This window comes from Natrix helvetica, assembly GCF_964273705.1.
Source record: "Natrix helvetica genome assembly, chromosome: 5".
Classification (NCBI taxonomy): Eukaryota; Metazoa; Chordata; class Lepidosauria; order Squamata; family Natricidae; genus Natrix; species Natrix helvetica.
Window position 1 is genome coordinate 149,536,017 of NC_138551.1, and position 22,331 is coordinate 149,558,347.

The window sequence follows — 22,331 nt, forward strand, 5'->3', positions numbered from 1 at the left end:
CCTCCTCCTCCTCCTCCTAGTGTATTCCTGCAGATGCAGGATTCGGTTTTCGGATCCTTGAATGCCACTTTCCGTGGTCAGCTGCTTGCATGTCTTTGTTGATGGTGTCTTGCCATTTCTGTTTTGGACACCCCATGAGGTCGCTGGCCCTTGACTTGATAGGCTGTACAACAGCTGTACTACTAGGAGTAAATTTCCAACAGTTCTTAAGCAAACATGCCCTTCAGGGGAGCTCAAATCCTGATGTTTATGCTGCGTTCCAGGCAACAACAATACCACGGAAGTGGGCTGCCTTGCCTTCTTCCAGGATGTTTCTTTAACCTCTAGCATCGTCCTTTCCTCATGGTCTCCCATCCCAGGCTCCCAAAACATCAAGTTACTGACGCTATAGGGCACTGGACACCAGAACAACTAGACAAAGGGACAGTTTTTTCCTGAATGCCATCACTCTGCTAAACAACTAATTCCCACAACACTGTCATATTACCTACTAAGGCTGTATTACTATTATTCTTCTCTTCCTCCTTAGTACCTATCTCTTTCCACTTATGACTATAACCTTGTTGCTTGTATCTTTCAAATTTATATTGTTTTATTTGTTTCCTGGTATGATAATTACTTATTAGTAACCTATGACTATGTGTTGTATCTTACGATTCTTGATGAATGTATTCTATTTTATTTTTTCTTTATGTACCCTGAGAGCATCTGCACCAAATACAAATTCCTTGTGTGTCCAATCACACTTGACCAATAAAGAATTCCTATCCTAGCCTATCCTCTATTGTACTCTACTCTACTTCTATTCTACTATTTTACTCTACTTCTATTCTATTCTACTCTACTACTATTCTACTCTACTTCTATTCTATTCTACTCTACTTCTATTCTACTATTCTACTCTACTCTACTTCTAGTCTATTCTACTCTAATTCTATTCTATTCTACTCTACTCTTTCTATTCTACTCTACTTCTATTCTACTATCCTACTCTAATTCTATTCTACTCTACTCTATTTCTATTCTACTCTACTTCTATTCTATTCTACTCTACTTCTATTCTACTATTCTTACTTCTAGTCTATTCTACTCTAATTCTATTCTATTCTACTCTACTCTATTTCTATTCTACTCTACTTCTATTCTACTATCCTACTCTAATTCTATTCTACTCTACTCTATTTCTATTCTACTCTACTTCTATTCTATTCTACTCTACTTCTATTCTACTATTCTATTCTATTCTATTCTACTCTAATTCTATTCTACTACTCTATTCTATTTCTATTCTATTTCTATTCTACTCTACTTCTATTATACTATACTATTCTACTCTACTCTAATTCTATTCTACTCTACTTCTATTCTATTCTACTCTACTTCTATTCTACTATTCTATTCTATTCTACTCTAATTCTATTCTACTACTCTATTCTATTTCTATTCTATTTCTATTCTACTCTACTTCTATTATACTATTCTATTCTACTCTACTCTAATTCTATTCTACTACTCTGCTCTCCTCTCCTCTACGCTTTCTTCCAGGATGTTTCTTTAACCTCTAGCATCGTCCTTTCCTCATGGTCTCCCATCCCCGGTTCCCAAAACATCAAATTACTGCCTGACACCGCCCCCCGCCCCCGGGGGGAAGGAAGGCTGGGGCGGGGGTGGATGGGGATTCGGGGGACCTTCCCCCCTTACCAGGGCATGCTTGAGGATCCGTTGCTTGCGCCAGAATCGGTCGGTCACCCGGCAGCGGAGCCAAAGCGCGGAAGTGAGGAAAACCATGGCAGGGACCCGGAGTTTTGCAAGAGAAGCGGCGGAGGGGTTGCCGGGCTGGAGGTGACCGAGCCACGCGGTGCAATTCCCTTTCCTTCCCCTCCGGCCGCTGGCTTGGGCTGCAATGGCTGCAAAAACGCAAAGGGGAAGAGCGCGCGCTCCGCAACCCGACTTCCGGCGCTGGTGCGGGGTTGGAATGGGACTCGTCATTTGAGTGGAGAGGAGGGAGGAAGAGGAAGATCGCCGCGGCATTCAGATGCGAGGACCGGGGGGGGGGGGGACACAAGAGGGCGGTTGTCGCTTCTTTGCACGGGAGACCCGCCGTGCGGTCTTCGTCCCGTCCATTTCCCAGCTCATCGTCCCGTCCATTTCCCCGTTCGTTTCAATGGGAGTCGCCCCTCAGCAGAAGGAAAGAGGAAAGGCCGAACGCGGAGCGAAGGCAGCTGCGATTCTGATCGACGCGCCCCTCCCAGGGGAATTTATAAGGAAAGGAAAAGGAGCCGAGTTGGCGTTTCCCCCCCCCCTTCCCACCCCTTAATTTCTAATTTTTCTAATTTCTATTTTTTTAATTTTTTAATTTCTAATTTCTCTAATTTCTAATTTCACTAATTTCTATTTTTTTAATTTTTTAATTTCTAATTTCTCTAATTTCTAATTTCTCTAATTTCTAATTTTTTATTTTTTTTCTAATTTCTAATTTTTCTAATTTCTAATTTTAGCTCATTTGGAAAGACCATATCAAATCGGACCTCATTAGGAAGGGATACCACAAGGAGAGCCCAGCGTTGGCTTGGGAGGAGATAAAAGCAAACAACTGCTTGGGGGGGGGTTGGACTAGATGACCGACAAGGGTCCCTTTCAACCCTGTTAATCTGTAAAGTTTGGTTTTCCTGTTGAAAAAAAAAAAACCTGCATGGGTGGATAGAGATGGGAACGCGGGATGCTGATTGGGACAGGCTGTGGCAGAATAGAATAGAATATAGGGTAGGAAAGGATAGGACAGAATAGAATAGAATAGAATAGAATAGAATAGAGGATAGGATAGGATAGAATATAGGATAGGATAGAATTCTTTATTGGCCAATTGTGATTGGACACACAAGGAATTTGTCCTTGGTGCATAGGCTCTCAGTGTACATAAGGAGAATAAAAATACATTCATCAAGAATAAAAAGATACAACACATAGTGAAGGTTACTAATAAGCTATCAAATTGTATTAGGAAACAATTAAAAGCAATATAAATGTAAAGACACAAGCAACATGGCTATAGTCGTAAATGGGAAGAGATAGATACTAGTAAGGAAGAGAAGAAGAATAGTAATACAGTCTTAGCAAATTATTTGACAATATTGTGGGAATTAGGTGTTAGCAGAGTGAGGGCATTCAGGGGAAAAAAAAAACTGTCCTTGTGTTGTTCTGGTGTGCTGTACCCTATAGCGTCGTTTTGAGGGTAGGAGTTGAAACAATTTATGCCCAGGATGTGAGGGGTCTGGAGATATTTTCCCAGCCCTCTTTTTGACTCGTGCAGTGTCCGGGTCCTCAATGGAAGGCAGGTTGGTAGCCATTGTTTATGGTCTTAAGTCAAGGACTACCTACACGTTTGGTGACCCCCCAGGAGGAGCACAGCTAGAGAAAGTTCTGTGTTCGGGCTTCATCAACATCAAGTCTTCAGCAGTCTCCTTCCACCAAGTCTTCCGGCTAAGGTCTGCGCCCTTTGCTACCAAAAGTTCCATCAGGGGAAATAATTTTTTCTCCACCGCCAAATGCAAAGCAGTTTTGCCCAGCCACCCGGCCGCGTTAACGTCCGCGCCGTGATCCAAGAGACAACGGGCTACATCGGTGTGACCACCGAGGACCGCACGGTGAAGTGGCGTGAGCAGGAGGTCATCTCTTTGAGTAACGCTGACTGGGGAACTTCGTTGGAGCAAAAGGCGGACAGACGGCAGGCACCCAGCGGCTGCGGCCTTGTGGAGAGGGGTGCAGCCACAGGAGTCCGCTAGGTTCCGATCCGCTTGGTTCTGGAGCAACAGCTTCACAATCTGAAGGAGGGGAAGATGGGAAAAGCATGAGAAAGCAACGGAGGTCACGGCCCCCACATGGAAGAATCGGACAGCTGAGGTTTTGTGCTAAGCTTCCCTAAAATAATTTGATTTTTTCCCTTTCAGATCTGGGCTCTCGATCCATTGGAAAGCAAGATGGATAGAATAGAACATGTAAACAATAGAAAAGAATAGAAACAGAAATAGGGAATAGAACAGAGAATAGAATAGAATAGAAATAGGGAATAGAATAGAATAGAAATAGGGAATAGAACAGAGAATAAATAGAACATAATATGTAAAGAATAAAATAGAAATAGGGAATAGAACAGAATAGAATAGAATAGAATAGAATATGTAAAGAATAAAACAGAAATAGGGAATCGGGAATAGAACAGGGAATAGAACAGAGAATAGAATAAAATAGAATAGAAATAGGGAATAGGGAACAGAATAGAAATAGGGAATAGAACAGAGAATAGAATAGAATAGAATAGAATAGAATAGAATAGAATAGAATATGTAAAGAATAGAAATAGAAATAGGGAATAGGGAATAGAACAGAGAATAGAATAAAAAAAATAGAAATAGGGAATAGGGAACAGAGAATAGAATAGAAATAGGGAATAGGGAATAGAACAGAGAATAGAATAGAATAGAATAGAAATAGGGAATAGAACAGAGAATAGAATAGAATAGAATATGTAAAGGATAGAAATAGAAATAGGGAATAGGGAATAGAACAGAGAATAGAATAAAAAAAATAGAAATAGGGAATAGGGAACAGAGAATAGAATAGAAATAGGGAATAGGGAATAGAACAGAGAATAGAATAGAATAGAATAGAAATAGGGAATAGAACAGAGAATAGAATAGAATAGAATATGTAAAGGATAGAAATAGAAATAGGGAATAGAGAATAGGGAATAGAACAGAGAATAGAATAAAATAGAATAGAAATAGGGAATAGGGAACAGAGAATAGAATAGAAATAGGGAATAGGGAATAGAACAGAGAATAGAATAGAATAGAATATGTAAAGAATAGAATAGAAATAGAAATAGGGAATAGAACAGAGAATAGAATAGAATAGGAAGAGAACTTCTGATTTGGAAGATGAATGGATGTCTGCTTTTATATTTTATATATATATATATATATATATATATATATATATATATATATATATATATATATATATATATATATATATATATAATCTAGAATCTCAACATTTTAAAATATATAAATTCTATATATATATATAATTTATATATTTTAAAATGTTGAGATTCTAGATAGACTGCAGAGAAGAGCAACAAAGATGATTAGGGGACTGGAGGCTAAAACATAGGAAGAACAGTTGCAGGAACTGGGTATGTCTAATTTAATGAAAAGAAGGACTAGAGGTGACATAGCAATAGCAGTTAGACTTATATACCGCTTCATAGTGCTTTATAGCCCTCTTTAAGTGGTTTAGAGAGTCAGCCTCTTGCCCCCAAGAATCTGGGTCCTCATTTTATCCCCACCTCGGAAGGATGGAAGGCTGAGTCAACCAGGAGTCGGTGAGATTTGAACTGCCGAACTGCAGCTAGCAATCAGCTGAAGTAGCCTGCAGTACTGCAGTCTAACCACTGTGCCACCAAGGCTCTTAATGATAGCAGTCTTCCAGTATTTGACGGGCTGCCACAAAGAAGAGGGGGTCAACCTATTCTCCACGGCAGCTGAAGGAAGGACAAGGGTGGAAACGAATCGAGGAAAAACAAAGACGTTTCCTGACAATGAGAACAATTAATCGGTGGAACGACTTGCCTCCAGAAGTTGTAAATGCTCCAACTCTGGAAGTTTTTAAGGAGATGTTGGACAACCCTTTGCCTGCACTGGTATAAGGTTTCATGCCCAAGCAGGGGGTTGGACTAGAAGACCTCCAAGGTCCCTTCCCACTCTGTTATTCTGTTGTGTTAAAGCAGGGGTGTCCAAACTTGGGAACTTTAAGACTTGTGGACTTCAACTCCCAGAATTCCCCAGCCAGCCATGTTGGCTGGGGAATTCTGGGAGTTGAAGTCCACAAGTCTTAAAGTTCCCAAGTTTGGACACCCCTGTGTTAAAGCATTCCCCAAATATTTTTTCTAATTGGGCTAAATAATTTTTAAAAACCCAGCCCTGAGTCAACAATCAGCCCACCCCAGCTCCCTTATACTAATATCAATTATAACAATGAATGAAAACACTGATCTTAGTATAGATATGATCTAAAAAGTAAGACCACCTCGTGATGGCTGTTTTTAGCAGCGAGAGAGAGCGCCGTCCTTCCACCGTCGTCTTGGAGATTCACGTCGGCCCCTTTGGCGAGCAAGAGACGCATCGTATCGGCTCTCCCAATCTGGGCAGCTATGTGTAACGGCGCGATGCCACCCTTGCCTTGGAGATTGGGGTCCACCCCTTGGGAAATCAACCCATTCATGGTGTGAAGCTGGCAGCCAGCTGTGGCCCAGTGCAAGGAATTCCACTGGTTATAGTCGCAAGCGTCGGGATCTGCTCCGTGCCGTAGCAGCAGTTGTATCACCAAGGTGTGGCCGTTGGCAACCGCACAGTGAAACGGGGTAAGGCCTCCCTGGGTTAAGCCCGTCACCGGCGCCCCCCGAGCCAAGAGGAGCTCAGCGACTTGGGTGTGGCCTCCCCAGGCAGCGTGATGGAGAGGTGTGTAACCGGCTCTGTTGTCGATGTGGACCGTTGCTCCGCGTTGGAGGAGTAACTTCACCAAGGGGAGGTAGCTGTGCAAAGATGCGACATGCAGGAGGGCCCAGCCATTTTCATCTCTAAAAGGAGTCAGTTAAAAAGAAAAAGAAAAAAGAAAAGCTAATAGAGAAGGCCTTGGATGGAAAGCAAGGAATGCTGGGAAGTGTAGTTCTAAATAGAGGCACAGCTGGAAGTCTGTACCAGCCAATTCTCTTTAGATGTGAAACCCATAATGTATGGCTTTCGGTCAGTGGTGAAATTCAATTTTTTTTACTACCAGTTCTGTGGCTTGTTGGGCGTGGCAGGAAAAGGATACTGTAAAATCTTCATTCCCTCCCCACTCCCAGGGGAAGGATACTGCAAAATCCCCATTCCCTCCCCACTCCAGGGGAAGGATACTGCAAAATCTCCATTCCCTCCCCACTCCAGGGGACGGATACTGCAAAATCCCCATTCTCTCCCCACTCCAGGGGAAGGATACTGCAAAATCTCCATTCCCTCCTCACTCCCAGGGGAAGGATACTGCAAAATCTCCATTCCCTCCTCACTCCTAGGGGAAGGATACTGCAAAATCCCCATTCCCTCCCCACTCCAGGGGAAGGATACTGCAAAATCTCCATTCCCTCCTCACTCCCAGGGGAAGGATACTGCAAAATCTCCATTCCCTCCTCACTCCTAGGGGAAGGATACTGCAAAATCCCCATTCCCTCCCCACTCCAGGGGAAGGATACTGCAAAATCTCCATTCCCTCCTCACTCCCAGGGGAAGGATACTGCAAAATCTCCATTCCCTCCTCACTCCAGGGCAAGGTTACTGCAAAATCCCCATTCCCTCCCCAATCCAGGGAAAGGATACTGTAAAATCTCCATTCCCTCCCCACTCCAGGGAAAGGATACTGCAAAATCTCCATTCCCTCCCCACTCCAGGGCAAGGATACTGTAAAATCATTCCCGCTCCAGTGGAAGATGCTGCAAAATGTCCATTCCCTCCCCTCTCCAGGGGAAGGATACCCTAAAATCATTCCCTCCACATTCCAGGGGAAGGTACTGCAAAATCTCCATTCCCTCCCCACTCTGGGGCCAGCCAGAGGTGATATTTGCCGGTTCTCTCAACTACTCAAAATTTACCTCACCTGCTGTTCGTAGATGCCCCTCGCTTCAATAGCTGTTTTACCAGCCGCAGGTCCCCATTCCGGGCTGCCTGGTGGAGCTCCGTCCACCCTGGGGCCTTAGATGTTGGGACCAAGCCATTATCGGTACCCTTTCCAACAGGTTCCCAGCCTTCCTCTTTTCGGATTCCCTCGGCGGCGGTTTCGGCCAACACCATCCATTTCCTCACCAGCTCAGGCTGGGTTTTCGCCGCTGTTGTAGGAAGGATGGGGAAAAAAACCCAGATCAATATTAGAGTCTGTGCATCAGCCCAAAACGCAACAACAAAAAATGAGACACAGAGAGAAAGATGGGAAGATAGGAAGGTATCGTGAAGGGGAGATGTCAGCACTTAAGAGAGAGCTAGCTCTATTCATAGGCAAAAAATTCCCTTCAAGGTCTGAACAATGGTAGGATTAGCCCTCAGCTGCCATAGGAATTGCCCAATGAGCCCCTTCATTGCATCAGCCAAACTTCAACCAAACTTAGCTCAGACAAACTCCTAGGATTTGTACATGGCCCCATAGAAGTCTGACAACAACCAACAGAATACATGTGCTTGCACAGGAACAGGAAGCTCAAGTTCGAAGCCCAAGAGAAGGTATAAATGCCTCTCACTCTCCACTCCCATTCCAGCTGCACCAGAGAACCATGTGCTTGCGGTCCTGCTTCATCATTAAAACCATCCTCCATGTTTCCGGTGTCTTTTTCCCCGGCTTGGAACAACCAGATGGATATTTCTTCCAAACACATGGCTGGCTAGGGAATTCTGGGAGTTGAAGTCCACGAGTCATACCGTTGCCATGGTAGGACACCCCTGATCTAATCCAAACAGATTTTTTTTTGCCTCCAGATCTAAAAGCATAAAAAAGCACGTCGAGACATTTTTATTCCTTACCAGTCATTTTTCTCCTCCGCTGCTAACTTTCGATTACCGCGCAACGCTGCTCTTCCAACGATGAGTAGTAAAAGCGTGTTCACACCGTTGAGTGGCCTCTTCTCAGCTGCAAAGCTTGGCAATCTTTTCTCCAGAGTTTAATTTATCGCCCGAGAGGTGAGTGCAGGGTGGTGTAGCTACTCTTGGTACAACGAAGCAGAATTTCCAAAACAGCTCTGCAGAGAAAGGAGACAGAGAGAGACAAGAAGAAAAAGGCATATAATATTCTGACAATATTTGCTCCATAAATATCCAGTCAGTCCAGGAATGGGGCCGGTGAGCTGTATCCAGCGGATTGTTCCGCACAAATCTATGCTTGAGTGTGCAAAGAGCTGTTTACTTAATAACAAAGTACAGACTTAAGGAGGGAAGGAGACGTATCTACGTCTCAGTGATTGGATGTCACCTAGCCAGTTCGTCTCCCTTTTGTGTGTGTACACACAGGGACGGTAGACACCCTGATGGAAATGCTTTTGAAGCCTGTAGAGATTTGAAGCCGCCTGAGGTTTGAGGAGCATGGGGCTTGTAGTCCAGCACAGGCATGGGCTTCAGGTTTGCGAAGGGCAGCTAGGAAAATAATGTACGTAGTCGTGATGGAAGGCCTATATAAAAAGAGGGGAAGATGCAAGAATGTGAGGCAGACCCAGAAGATGTAGAGGCAATATCAAAGGCATACTACAACAGCGTCAATTAACAATGGTTGAGGCTGGAAGAAGAAGAAGAAGAAGAAGAAGAAGAAGAAGAAGAAGAAGAAGAAGAAGAAGAAGAAGAAGAACAACAACAACAACAACAACAACAACAACAACAAATGATCTCTGCAACAAGTTGGTGGCAAACACCAGGAGGAAGAGGAGGAGGAGGAGAAAAGCAACAAGTGATATTTGCAACAACTTGGTGACAAGCACTAGGAGGAGGAGGAGAAGTAGGAGAAGGAGGAGGAGGAGGAGAAGTAGGAGAAGAAGGAGGAGGAGGAGAAGGAGGAGAAGTAGGAGAAGAAGGAGGAGGAGGAGAAGTAGGAGAAGAAGGAGGAGGAGGAGAAGTAGGAGGAGGAGGAGAGCAACAAATGATCTCCGCAACAACTTGGTGGCAAACACCAGGAGGAAGAGGAGGAGGAGGAGAAAAGCAAGAAGTTATATTTGCAACAACTTGGTGGCAAACACCAGGAGGAGGAGGAGAAAAAGGAGAAGAAGAAGGAGAAGAAGATGACAAAATGGGGAGGAGGAAGAGGAGGAGTTGGGGGGGTGTATGCCAAGATGTCCTGCCTGCCAGATGAAATCCAGCTGTTTAGGTTTTGCAGAAGGCTGTGAAGTTCTCTATCAGGATAAAGCAAGGTAGCATTTTGGGGAAAAAACAGATCCAGTGTTTGCAAATCCTCAGCCAATCCAGACAGAAAGGTCTGCATTGTTGCATTCTTTTTTTAAAAAACCAAAGTTTTAAGATATAAGGTTTGAACCAAATCCTCACTCGCCCTTCGCCATATTAAGGGGAAGAATGGAAGCCCCCTTCTTGAGCATCCCAGTTTGACCCAGGGCCTCGCTGCTGAGTTGCCCTTGCGGCTTCTTTAAAAAGAAAACATCAGCCTGGGTAGCTTAGCGGCCAAAGGACATTTAACCTTGGAAGCAATACAGGAAAAGCAACACAAACACAAGTGGGCGATTTTCTGACAGACAAACATGCTCCAACACGTCTCCTTGCTGAGGTTACCTCTGTTGTTTAATCCCGTTTTCTTTTGTTACTCAAGCCTGAAATTCCTTTCTAAAAAAATTAAATGAATGTATTGGATGAAATGTCCATCTGGATTCAGTTCCAAGTGGGGAGAAAGAGACTGGAGGGCATGGAGGCTGATTGGAAAGATGGTGGACAGGACCACATGGGTTTGAGCAGGGGTGAAATCGAGCAGGTTCTGACAGGTTCTGCAGAACCGGTAGCGAAAGGTTTCTGTAGTTCAGAGAACCGGTAGCGGAAATTTTGAGTAGTTCGGAGAACCAGCGAATACCACCTCTGGCTGGCCCCAAAGGGGGGTGGGAATGGAGATTTTGCAGTATCCTTCCCCTGGAGTGGGGTGGGAATGGAGATTTTGCAGTATCCTTCCCCTGGATTGGGAATGGAGATTTTGCAGTATCCTTCCCCTGGAGTGGGGAAAGAATGGAGATTTTGCAGTATCCTTCCCCTGGAGTGGGGTGGGAATGGAGATTTTGCAGTATCCTTCCCCTGGAGTGGGGAAGGAATGGAGATTTTGCAGTATCCTTTCCCTGGAGTGCGGTGGGAATGGAGATTTTGCAGTATCCTTCACCTGGAGTGGGGTGGGAATGGAGATTTTGCAGTATCCTTCCCCTGGAGTGGGGTGGGAATGGAGATTTTGCAGTATCCTTCCCCTGGAGTGGGGTGGGAATGGAGATTTTGCAGTATCTTTCCCCTGGAGTGGGGTGGGAATGGAGATTTTGCAGTATCCTTCCCCTGGATTGGGAATGGAGATTTTGCAGTATCCTTCCCCTGGAGTGGGGAGGGAATTGGGATTTTGCAGTATCCTTCCCCTGGAGTGGGGAGGGAATGGGGATTTTGCAGTATCCTTCCCCTGGAGTGGGGTGGGAATGGAGATTTTGCAGTATCCTTCCCCTGGATTGGGAATGGAGATTTTGCAGTATCCTTCCCCTGGAGTGGGGAGGGAATTGGGATTTTGCAGTATCCTTCCCCTGGAGTGGGGAGGGAATGGGGATTTTGCAGTATCCTTCCCCTGGAGTGGGGTGGGAATGGAGATTTTGCAGTATCCTTCCCCTGGAGTGGGGAGGGAATGGGGATTTTGCAGTATCCTTTCCCTGGAGTGGGGAAGGAATGGAGATTTTGCAGTATCCTTCCCCTGGATTGGGGAAGGAATGGAGATTTTGCAGTATCCTTCCCCTGGAGTGGGGAGGGAATGGAGATTTTACAGTATCCTTCTCCCTGGAGTGGGGAGGGAATGGAGATTTTGCAGTATCCTTCCCCTGGATTGGGAATGGAGATTTTGCAGTATCCTTCCCCTGGAGTGGGGAGGGAATTGGGATTTTGCAGTATCCTTCCCCTGGAGTGGGGAGGGAATGGGGATTTTGCAGTATCCTTCCCCTGGAGTGGGGTGGGAATGGAGATTTTGCAGTATCCTTCCCCTGGAGTGGGGAGGGAATGGGGATTTTGCAGTATCCTTTCCCTGGAGTGGGGAAGGAATGGAGATTTTGCAGTATCCTTCCCCTGGATTGGGGAAGGAATGGAGATTTTGCAGTATCCTTCCCCTGGAGTGGGGAGGGAATGGAGATTTTGCAGTATCCTTTCCCTGGAGTGGGGAGGGAATGGAGATTTTGCAGAATACTTCCCCTGCCATGCCCACCAAGCCTTGCCCACAGAACCGGTAGTAAAAAAAATTGAATTTCACCACTGGGTTTGAGGTCCTGGGTAGCTGATCACATGGAGTGGAGAGTGAGTGTTGTTTATACCCTCGCTTGGGCCTTGCCCTTGAGCTTCCTGTTCCTGTGGCAAGGACATGTATTTTCTTAGTTGCTGTCAGACTCCCACAGGGTTATGCAGGAGTCATAGGTTGTCTGAGCTCCCAGGTTTGGTTGAAACTTGGAGGGTGATGTAATGTTCCCTGCTGATTGTGCCATGTGGTGAGCTCTGCTGCTAGATGGTTTAATCCTATTATGTCCTGGGGTGGGGATGTCATTTCTTAATCCTATCACCCTGGAGGTGGAGGTCTTTTTGCCTTGTAGATAGGCTGGCCCAGTCCTTCTCAATGCGCACCAACTATCTGCTGGGGGAAGGGAGATGAAGCTCTGAGTTTCTGTCTCTAAAAACATCTTTCTCCTTTTCTCATCCGGGGAAATATAATAGTCTGCCTTTTTTAATATTCCTCAAAATATTTCATTCTTCTAGGCGGGTGGGGGGGTTTGGTAACTTTCTAAGAATGTTATTAGCTAAAATAACACCGTCCAAAGAAAAGAGCCTATGCTGAATGCTTATGAATTTTTAAACATCAATAAATAAGAGAACAGGTGACCGTACGGTGATTTTACTCAGCGCCTAGGGCCGGGTTTCGAAATTTATTTAGAGCAGAGAAAAACTTGATCATTAACTTGGCTTCTTTGCAGTGGTCTCGCATGCTGGCCTTTTGACACCTTGGCATTCTGAATCATTATGCACCGGCTTGTAAATTACACGATGGGTTTTTTTTTAAAGGATAACAACCGTTCCCTGAATCTAGGCTCTTTATGGCCTGAGAAGTAAAGGTTACACAGAGGTCTAGGAATTAATTCCGGGCACCAGACCTTCCTAGGTGTTGTGGCCTGCCAGTGGCCAGCAGAGCAAGCAGCAGATTCGGACAATGAGGAGGCTGGGGAGGAAGCTGTGCCAGTCCTGGAGTCTGGGGAAGGCTCGGACGAGGGCTCTGTGTCGGAGGCAGAGAGGGGGCCAGGGCCGTATGCCAGTTATCAGCTGCCTTCAAAGTCAGACATCAGTGAGGCAGAAGAACAGCTGGAGCCTGTTCCTGGTGTGCGCATGTTTGTTTGTTTGTTTGTTTATTGGATTTATATGCCACCCTTCTCCCAAAGGACTCAGGGCGGCGTACAACATTAAAAAAAACACATATTACAAAAGTTAAAAAGGAAATTAGGTAAGAGTATCCAAAAACAAACCCAATTAATATTAACATTTAAAAAATTAAATTATAATTAACAATTAAATCAATCATTTATTTTATTTTGTTCAGGCCAGGCCGGCTTGCTGGAAAAGCCAACTTTTTAGGGCGCGTTGGAAGGACTGGAGGTGCGGAGTTGCCAGAGGAAGGGAACAGCTAAAGAACAGGGGTCGACTTGGGAGGAAGGCTACAGGTAGACAATGAATGGTCCTTCCCAGAGGAAATAAAAGAGGAGCGATGGGGGAGTGGAGTTTGCAGGAGACAATTCGTTCGCTTCATTGGTTTGTGACTCTCCGAGACTCCTGGCCAAATTTTGTAGATTTCAGCCTGGCAACTCTCCAAGCCAGATAAGGTCTGTGACTGTAAATCCTCCCTTGAAAGTCTTTGCTGGATGTGAATGAGCCGAATTCAGAGCCAATTAATAAAAGGGGTTTTTGTCGGGACAAGGAGATTGCTTCAGGCTCTTGGAAAGTCTTGGTCAGAACATTAGGGATCCAAAATCTGGAAAGGTCCTTTTTAAAAACAAATTATTTGTAAGCCACTGTAATGGCCTGCGGGAATGACCTTGGGGGATAGAAGGAGGAGGCAGAGCAACTGGCATGTAAAAAAATATCAGCCCTTAGGAGAGGAAGGCAGGATGGGAAGAGTCTCGGAAGGGACCCGTCCTCTTTTCCAGAGATTAAAACGAGGGGAGAAATACTGTATTAGAATTACAATAGAATTCTTCATTGGCCAAGTGTGATTAGACCTGGGGTGTCAAACTCAATTTCACTGAGGGCCACATCAGGATTGTGTTTGACCTTGGGGGCAGGGGGAGGGGAGGGTAGGGTAGGCGTAGCCAGTGTCACTCATGTCGGAGGCGTCTTTGCGGCCCGAGCACTCTGCCAGCGAAAACGGGCTCCTGAGCTCCATTTCGACTGCGACGGCCTCCTGCAATCCAGTACACAGATGATTTACTCTCTGGAGACAAATATTGTGGGGGTAAGACACCCCTAACGCCCCTCAAGGCGTGTGTTCTGTTAAGATGCAGGCTGTTGTGCCTTAAAATGGCTTCTACTGTACAGCACAGTGGAGTTGCCATGGTAACGGCTTCACAGTACTCCACCATGGGCTCCCTCTGGTAAAGGGGAAAGTCCAACATTAGAAATTGCGTTTGGGCTGGACATTTTCCCCCTATAAATAAATACCCATGCAATGCCGAGTTATCAACTAGCTCTATATATTTCAGATACTTTGACGGTAACCTGACAATAAAGTCAGAGCTAGTACGCATCGTTGTGTTTCTTGTCGAGACGATCTCTCAGGGCTAACACCAGCCTAGAATCGGAGAGCTTCCTGATGTGCATAAAATAAATGAACAGGCACACCTGTTAGGCCACATTCCACTCCTAAAGTGAAAGATTTCATTTCGGCTCGCAAGAAACCACTAAAGTCTTGTATTGCGGACTCCCCGGCTGACGTAATTTATCATTGCGGTGTTTCCTTTCCCAGGTTTCGTGTTTAAGATTGTCACGTCGCAGCTCGCATTCAGAGCCCAATCTTTCTTTATCAGCCGGCGACACAAGGGAGAGGGGAACCATTAAATTTATGGGCCCAAAGCTGCCCTGTTGTACGCTCTATTTTTATATTGTCATTTATTCTATTTGCCTCCGCTACTGTGGGAAGTAAAAGCGTGCGGGAGTTTTGTTTTCGTTTTTCATTTTCTATGCCACACATAGAAGGAGGATCGGAGGGTGAGATTGTGGATTAACTCTGTGCTGGGGAGAAAGGAATGGATGTCAACCCCGTTACGTAGGGAAAAAAGTTAAGTGGCTAAGACACGGAGCTTGTCGATCAGAAAGGTCGGCAGTTCGGCGGTTCGAATCCCTAGTACAGATCTCCTGCGTGAGCAAGGGGTCAGTCTAGGTGACCTCCAAAGTGCCTTCCAACTCTATTACTGTTAAAAAGTCTGTTTAAAACATATGAAGAACAGTTTAAAATGTATGAAGAATGGCTGCAGGAACTGGGTAGGTCTAGTTTAATAGAAAGAAGGACTAGGGGAGACATGATAGCAGTCTTCCAATATCTCAGGGGTTGCCCCAAAGAAGAGGGGAGTCAAGCTATTCTCCAAGGCACCTGAGGGTAGAACAAGAAGCAATGGGTGGAAACTAATCAAGGAGAGAAGCAACTTAGAACTGAGGCGAAGCTTCCTGACAGTTAGAACAATCAATCAGTGGAACAGCTTGCCTCCAGAAGTTGTGAATGCCCCAACACTGGAAGTCTTTAAGAAGATGTTGGACAACTCTTTGTCTGAAGTGGTGTAGGGTTTCCTGCCTAAGCAGGGGGTTGGACTAGAAGACCTCCAAGGTACCTTCCAACTCTGTTATTCTGTATTCTCTGGACACATTTTCACTTTTTGAATACTCCCCTTGGCTGGTTTTATTTTAAAATTGCCCAGCAGTGATCCATCAGGCACAGGGGGAGGAGAGATACGGTACAACAACTTAAACATCTAGGTAGATTCTCAGTCATCCAAATCATGGTTGTCCCAAAGGTGCTTTTTGAAAAAGGCAACTGGACATTCTTAGGTTTTTTCCTTTGAAGACATTTCACTTCTCACCCAAGGAGCTTCTTCAGTTCTGACCTTCCCACCCAGGGGTGGTATTCACATATTTTCCTTACTGGTTTGCAAAAGTGAGCATGTGTGCCCCGTTCAAGCATGCACTCGGCCTTCCAGGCATGTGCGTTGATCACGCACGATGCTTGCACACATGCACATGACTTGAAAACGTGCCTAAATAGGACGGCATCGATCCGGGGGTGGGTGGGCAGGCCCACCCATGATTTCCATTACCGGTCCAAAACGGCTGAATGCCACCTCTGTAATCCCACCATTCAGTCAGAACCGAAGAAGCTTCTCAGCTGAGAAGTGAAACATCTTCCAGGAAAAAATAAAATAAAGGAAACCCAGTTGCTAGATGTAAAAAAATAAATAAAGGAGCTTTGGGTGTGCTAGAGCCAGGAGGTTTTTCTGCAAATCGAATGAACACAAGGTGGAGCTGTAAGCCTGAAAAAAAAAGAGAAGAGGCCACCGTCGCTTTTTGCAGCCACAGGAAGACCCTTGGCATCTCAAGAAGGATTCGCGCATCAAGGGAAGTGTGTTACAATCCAACCCACACGATGGTTTTTCCTCCGAACATTTATATATAGCTTCTGCGGGGGCGGGGAAGTATAAAATGAGGATTGTTGAATTAACCAAGAGTGATAAAACGCCAAAGAAGAACGCTTTCTGTGCCCGTGAAGTGATCATTTCCAGCAGCAACACACCAATCGTGCAAGCGTTGTTAACTTAGTTAGCCCTTGGCTGACCATGTCGTGTCAGCCTGCTAGAAATCTCTGTCCTACTTTTGCTGAACTCACAGCCAGAAAGGAGAGCAACTTTGGGATCAAAGGAGGGGCTTCTTTTTCATCAGGACAAATAAATCCTTCTCTTTCCATCCACTCCGTGGATCTAGATCCAACAGGGCCTCTTCTTATTACAGGCTCTTAAAGGGATATCAGCCCCAAAACCTTGCTGACTCATTTCTAGCATTACATCATAGTAGCAGCTCATCAGCTCTTAAATCATTGATTGCCCTGACAGGTCAGAAGTTCTTTTCTCCTGGGGACACTTAGCCGGGGATGTTCTCCCCAACCTGCCTTCCAAGGAATCTCTCTGGGAGGGATTCTTCATGCTAGTGTTGTTAACTTAATTAGCACTTGGCTAGAAGAGGCCCTGTTGGGGGCGTATCCCTCCATGTATGCTTCTGTGCTGTAATTGCTTATTGTTTGAGGTCTGACTAAAGTATGTGTATGTATATATTCTTTGTAGGCCACAATTTGAACACAAACCCCTGTTGACTGCATTTGCTCCTGGGTTGTCTCCCATAGTCACACGTTATGGGTCCAGTCCAGAGAGAAGGCCAGAGTGACTAGAGAAACCAGAGAGAAGATAAAACCCAGTGACAGCGTGCTCCAGAGCCAGAGGGGGTGTGCATCGTGTTTTGTTGCTCCAAAGCTCCCCAAAGATGAAATCCTTGCAGAGATAGGGAAACAATGACACCGCAGCGGTCCCTACCCCGCTGGTTTCCATGGCTTCCATTGTGTTGGAAGAGGCCACCTGAATCAGGCTCCGGCTTTGTGAATGAAACAAAGGTAATAGAGGCAGGAAGGGATGATAAGAAGGGATGAATGACTTAATTGCAAGGATTTGTTCTTCTCTAGTTCCACCACTGTTTTTAACACCCACTGGAAATGTGTCTTAAACTAAACCTTTAAAAAAAAAAATTTTTAAAGGAGAGAGATGGTAGCATTTCTCTACGATGAAGGGCCTGAAAAAGAAAAAGGTCAACATTGCTCTTCCACAGAGCATCCTTTTAGCTAATGACAGAGGGGACAAATTGTTCCACAACAGGGCTTTCCATAATTTATTTCGGGTGTGTGTGTGTGTTCCTGGTTTCAGGATGTGGAGACTCTAGAAAGAGTGCAGAGAAGAGCAACAAAGAAGATTAGGGGACTGGAGGGTAAAACATATGAAGAACGGTTGCAGGAACTGGGTGTGTCTAGTTTAATGAAAAGAAGGACTAGGGGAGACATGACAGCAGTCTTCCAATATCTCAGGGGCTGCCACAAAGAAGAGGGAGTCAAGCTATTCTCCAAAGCACCTGAGGGCAGGACAAGAAGCAACGGGTGGAAACTAATCAAGGAGAGAAGCAACTTAGAACCGAGGAGAAATTTCCTGACAGTTAGAACAATGAATCAGTGGAACAGAATTTGCCTCCAGAAGTTGTGAATGCCCCAACACTGGAAGTCTTTAAGAAGATGTTGGATAGCCATTTGTCTGAAACAGTACTGCCTAGGCAGGGGGTTGGACTAGAAGACCTCCAAGGTCCCTTCCAACTCTGCTATTGTATTGTATTGATTTCAGGATTGGTTTGAACACGCGTGCACAGTTTTAACAAAACCTATCTTCCACTGCTTGGGGAGTAACACAGCTGAGGCGCTGCCATCCGCTCTGCTGCACAGTCTCTCTGACTGGGACTGACTTTCTTTACCTACACAGCTGTCCCCTTGGCTTCTCTTCAGACCAAGGAAGAGGCATCAGTGCCATAACTTTCTGCACCTAGTAACCATCCGCCATTCAGGCGAACGATCAAAGTGCACACATCTCTATTTTTTTCCCCCCACTGGGGAAACCGTCTTCAATTTGTGGTTTGTTTGTTTTTTAAAGATAATTTTTGGCTTAGGAGGGCTACAAGCAGATTGGGAGGAGGACGTGTCATTGACAAAGTTGACATTCCCCCTTATTTTCTCCCAATTTGGGGAGGCTCGGGATTTTATGATGATGATGATGATGATGATGATGATGATTGTTACAACCCCAAATAGTTCCAAGTTTCAGTGCTGAAGAGAGAAATGAGAGGAATAAATAAAGGTAAATGAAAGCTGTGGCCAAACGAGGATGTATCTTACGCTCTTCACACAGGCCTTGGTTATTTGAGATATGCTGAGGTGTAAACAAAGGGAAATAAGGCGGACATGTGACACTGGACAAATATTGGACTTGCTTGTGTGGGTGCAAAAAATATGCAGGGAATGAGGAAGTACGCTCTTGTTGACTTGGCAACTACTGTAGGAATGGCGAGTCCAAAGCCTTTGGGCTGCGATCCTGTCTTACCTTAGTTGTTCAAATGCCACACTTTTTCCTTATCTGCCAGACTCATTACAGATGTCTTCACTCTCTAATCTGGAGCGGAGCCCACCCACCCCAATCCCACCACCTCTGCCTCCTTTCCCTCCCTCCCTCCTTCCGGCCTCCCCATCTGATTTCCCAACAGTTTCTAATTTCTGTCCTGCTTGAAATTAGATTTGCCCACTGACACTAATACAGAGGTACTAATACATCTCTGTAAAGCCCTAGTAAGGCCACACCTAGAGTACTGCATCCAGTTTTGGTCACCACACTGTAAAAAAAGAGGTTGAGACTCTAGAAAGAGTGCAGAGAAGAGCAACCAGGATGTTGAGGGGACTGGAGGCTAAAACATACGATGAACGGTTGCAGGAAATGGGCATAGCTGGAAGAGAAGGACCAGGGGAGACACGAGACCAGTCTTCCAATATTGGATGGGCTGCCCCAGAGAGGAGGGGGTCAATCTACTATTCTCCAAAGCACCCGAAGGCCAGACAAGGAATAATGGATGGAAATTGATCAAGGAGAGATTCAACCTGGAAATAAGAAGGAATTTCCTGACAGTGAGAGCAATCAACCCATGGAACAGAAGTTGCCTTCGGAAGTTGTGGGAGCATCATCACTGGAGGCTTTCAAGAAGAGACTGTACTGCCATCTGTCAGAATGGCTTCAGCAGGGGGTTGGACTAGATGACCTACAAGGTCTCTTCCAACTCTGTTAATCTTTCCCCAACAAGTCAGGATCTCGGAGTTTTCCCGGAGGGGAAACCAACCTCCTCACTGTCCGAATCTGCTGCCAGCTCCGCCAGCCACTGGCGGGCCACAAGAGTTCCAAAGGGAAGGAGCCACCATGGAGAAGGCCCTTCTGTGTCCCACCAGATCGGCCTCCTTAGGGGATGAGGCTCGCGACGTTCCTTGCCTCCCCGCTCTAGTGGGTCAGGTGGATGTAACCAAGGTCCTTCAGATAACCTGCTTCCCATGGTTTAAAACTAGTTCAAACGAACCAAGTTTCTCTACTTTGCCTCTTTTCTCCATAGCCTCAGATCCTCGCCTCCGTTTGTGTTTGATTGGGAGCCTCTCAGCCTGTCCAATTTCCTTTCTCCCGCTGCACCAGAAATGGCATAGTCATTGTTCTCATCTAACCCCATAGTTCAAAGGCAGATCCAGATATTCATCAAGGCAGCAGGTGAGCTGTGGACTGTCCACGAAGTGATAAAAATTTGCAGCTTAATTGTGCGGTTGCGAGTCTGTACATTTCCCCCCAGAGGTTCATTTTCGGTAGTACAAGCTAATTAGACCCATAACTAAAAGGCAAAGCTGTTGGAAACAGAGCAGGCGCTCCCAAAATGGCTACGTCTGCTATATGGTGAGGGGTGTTTTTTTTTTTCACCCCCCAACTCTGCTGATGCGTAGGCCTGATTCCTTTACCAATTAAAAGAAAAATCCAGGAAACCATTGCTCAGAGATGAGACTCGAAATAAATTGGAGCACTTGGAATATTTGGAAGCACTTGGAATACTGCACCCAGTTGGGTCACCATGATCTCCCCCCCCCCAAAAAAAAGTTGAGACCCCAGAATGGGGGTCGGCAACTTGAAGCACTCAAAGAGCCGCAAAGGTCCTAACTGGAAGCCCCCCGTTGAATTCTGGAGCCGACTGGAAGTCTGGTTCTCCCACCATAGAGTCTCCTCCTAGCGTGGCATCCTTTTTCCTCTACTGACCAGAAGTCCGGTTCCCCCCACCATAGAGTCTCCTCCTAGTGTGGCATCCTTTTTCCTCTACTGACCAGAAGTCCGGTTCCCCCCACCATAGAGTGTCCTCCTAGCGTGACATCCTTTTTCCTCTACTGACCAGAAGTCCGGTTCCCCCACCATAGAGTCTCCTCCTAGCGTGGCATCCTTTTTCCTCTACTGACCAGAAGTCCGGTTCCCCCACCATAGAGTCTCCTCCTAGCGTGGCATCCTTTTTCCTCTACTGACCGGAAGTCCAGTTCCCCCACCATAGAGTCTCCTCCTAGCGTGGCATCCTTTTTCCTCTACTGACCAGAAGTCCGGTTCCCCCACCATAGAGTCTCCTCCTAGCGTGGCATCCTTTTTCCTCTACTGACCAGAAGTCCGGTTCCCCCACCATAGAGTCTCCTCCTAGCGTGGCATCCTTTTTCCTCTACTTACCAGAAGTCCAGTTCCCCCCACCATAGAGTGTCCTCCTAGCGTGACATCCTTTTTCCTCTACTGACCAGAAGTCCGGTTCCCCCCACCATAGAGTGTCCTCCTAGCGTGACATCCTTTTTCCTCTACTGACCAGAAGTCCGGTTCCCCCACCATAGAGTCTCCTCCTAGCGTGGCATCCTTTTTCCTCTACTGACCAGAAGTCCGGTTCCCCCACCATAGAGTCTCCTCCTAGCGTGGCATCCTTTTTCCTCTACTGACCAGAAGTCCAGTTCCCCCCACCATAGAGTGTCCTCCTAGCGTGACATCCTTTTTCCTCTACTGACCAGAAGTCCGGTTCCCCCCACCATAGAGTGTCCTCCTAGCGTGACATCCTTTTTCCTCTACTGACCAGAAGTCCAGTTCCCCCCACCATAGAGTGTCCTCCTAGCGTGGCATCCTTTTTCCTCTACTGACCAGAAGTCCAGTTCCCCCCACCATAGAGTGTCCTCCTAGCGTGACATCCTTTTTCCTCTACTGACCAGAAGTCCGGTTCCCCCCACCATAGAGTGTCCTCCTAGCGTGACATCCTTTTTCCTCTACTGACCAGAAGTCCAGTTCCCCCCACCATAGAGTGTCCTCCTAGCGTGACATCCTTTTTCCTCTACTGACCAGAAGTCCGGTTCCCCCCACCATAGAGTGTCCTCCTAGCGTGACATCCTTTTTCCTCTACTGACCAGAAGTCCGGTTCCCCCACCATAGAGTCTCCTCCTAGCGTGGCATCCTTTTTCCTCTACTGACCAGAAGTCCGGTTCCCCCACCATAGAGTCTCCTCCTAGCGTGGCATCCTTTTTCCTCTACTGACCAGAAGTCCAGTTCCCCCCACCATAGAGTGTCCTCCTAGCGTGACATCCTTTTTCCTCTACTGACCAGAAGTCCGGTTCCCCCCACCATAGAGTGTCCTCCTAGCGTGACATCCTTTTTCCTCTACTGACCAGAAGTCCGGTTCCCCCACCATAGAGTCTCCTCCTAGCGTGGCATCCTTTTTCCTTTACTGACCAGAAGTCCGGTTCCCCCACCATAGAGTCTCCTCCTAGCGTGGCATCCTTTTTCCTCTACTGACCAGAAGTCCAGTTCCCCCCATCATAGAGTCTCCTCCTAGCGTGGCATCCTT

The 22,331-nt window shown here is 46.1% G+C and overlaps 2 protein-coding genes across 2 annotated transcripts in view; both read right to left on the minus strand.

The window, feature by feature from the left end:
• MRPL20 (mitochondrial ribosomal protein L20) overlaps nt 1-1,989 on the minus strand; it is a gene marked incomplete at its 5' end in the record, with an annotated part of 3,147 nt that extends 1,158 nt beyond the window's left edge. Inside the window, one exon of the mRNA XM_081956269.1 lies at nt 1,627-1,989. Within this exon, the coding sequence (XP_081812395.1) occupies nt 1,627-1,989 (363 nt within the window). The remainder of the gene's footprint in view (nt 1-1,626) is intronic.
• An 881-nt stretch (nt 1,990-2,870) lies between these two features.
• Nucleotides 2,871-22,331, minus strand: part of ANKRD65 (ankyrin repeat domain 65) — a 131,506-nt gene continuing 112,045 nt past the window's right edge. Inside the window, exons 3-6 of the mRNA XM_081955018.1 lie at nt 8,607-8,821; nt 7,693-7,921; nt 6,091-6,640; nt 2,871-3,821 (exon numbers count right to left, since the gene is read on the minus strand). Of these exons, the coding sequence (XP_081811144.1) occupies nt 3,375-3,821; nt 6,091-6,640; nt 7,693-7,921; nt 8,607-8,613 (1,233 nt within the window). The 5' untranslated portion in view covers nt 8,614-8,821 and the 3' untranslated portion in view covers nt 2,871-3,374. The remainder of the gene's footprint in view (nt 3,822-6,090; nt 6,641-7,692; nt 7,922-8,606; nt 8,822-22,331) is intronic.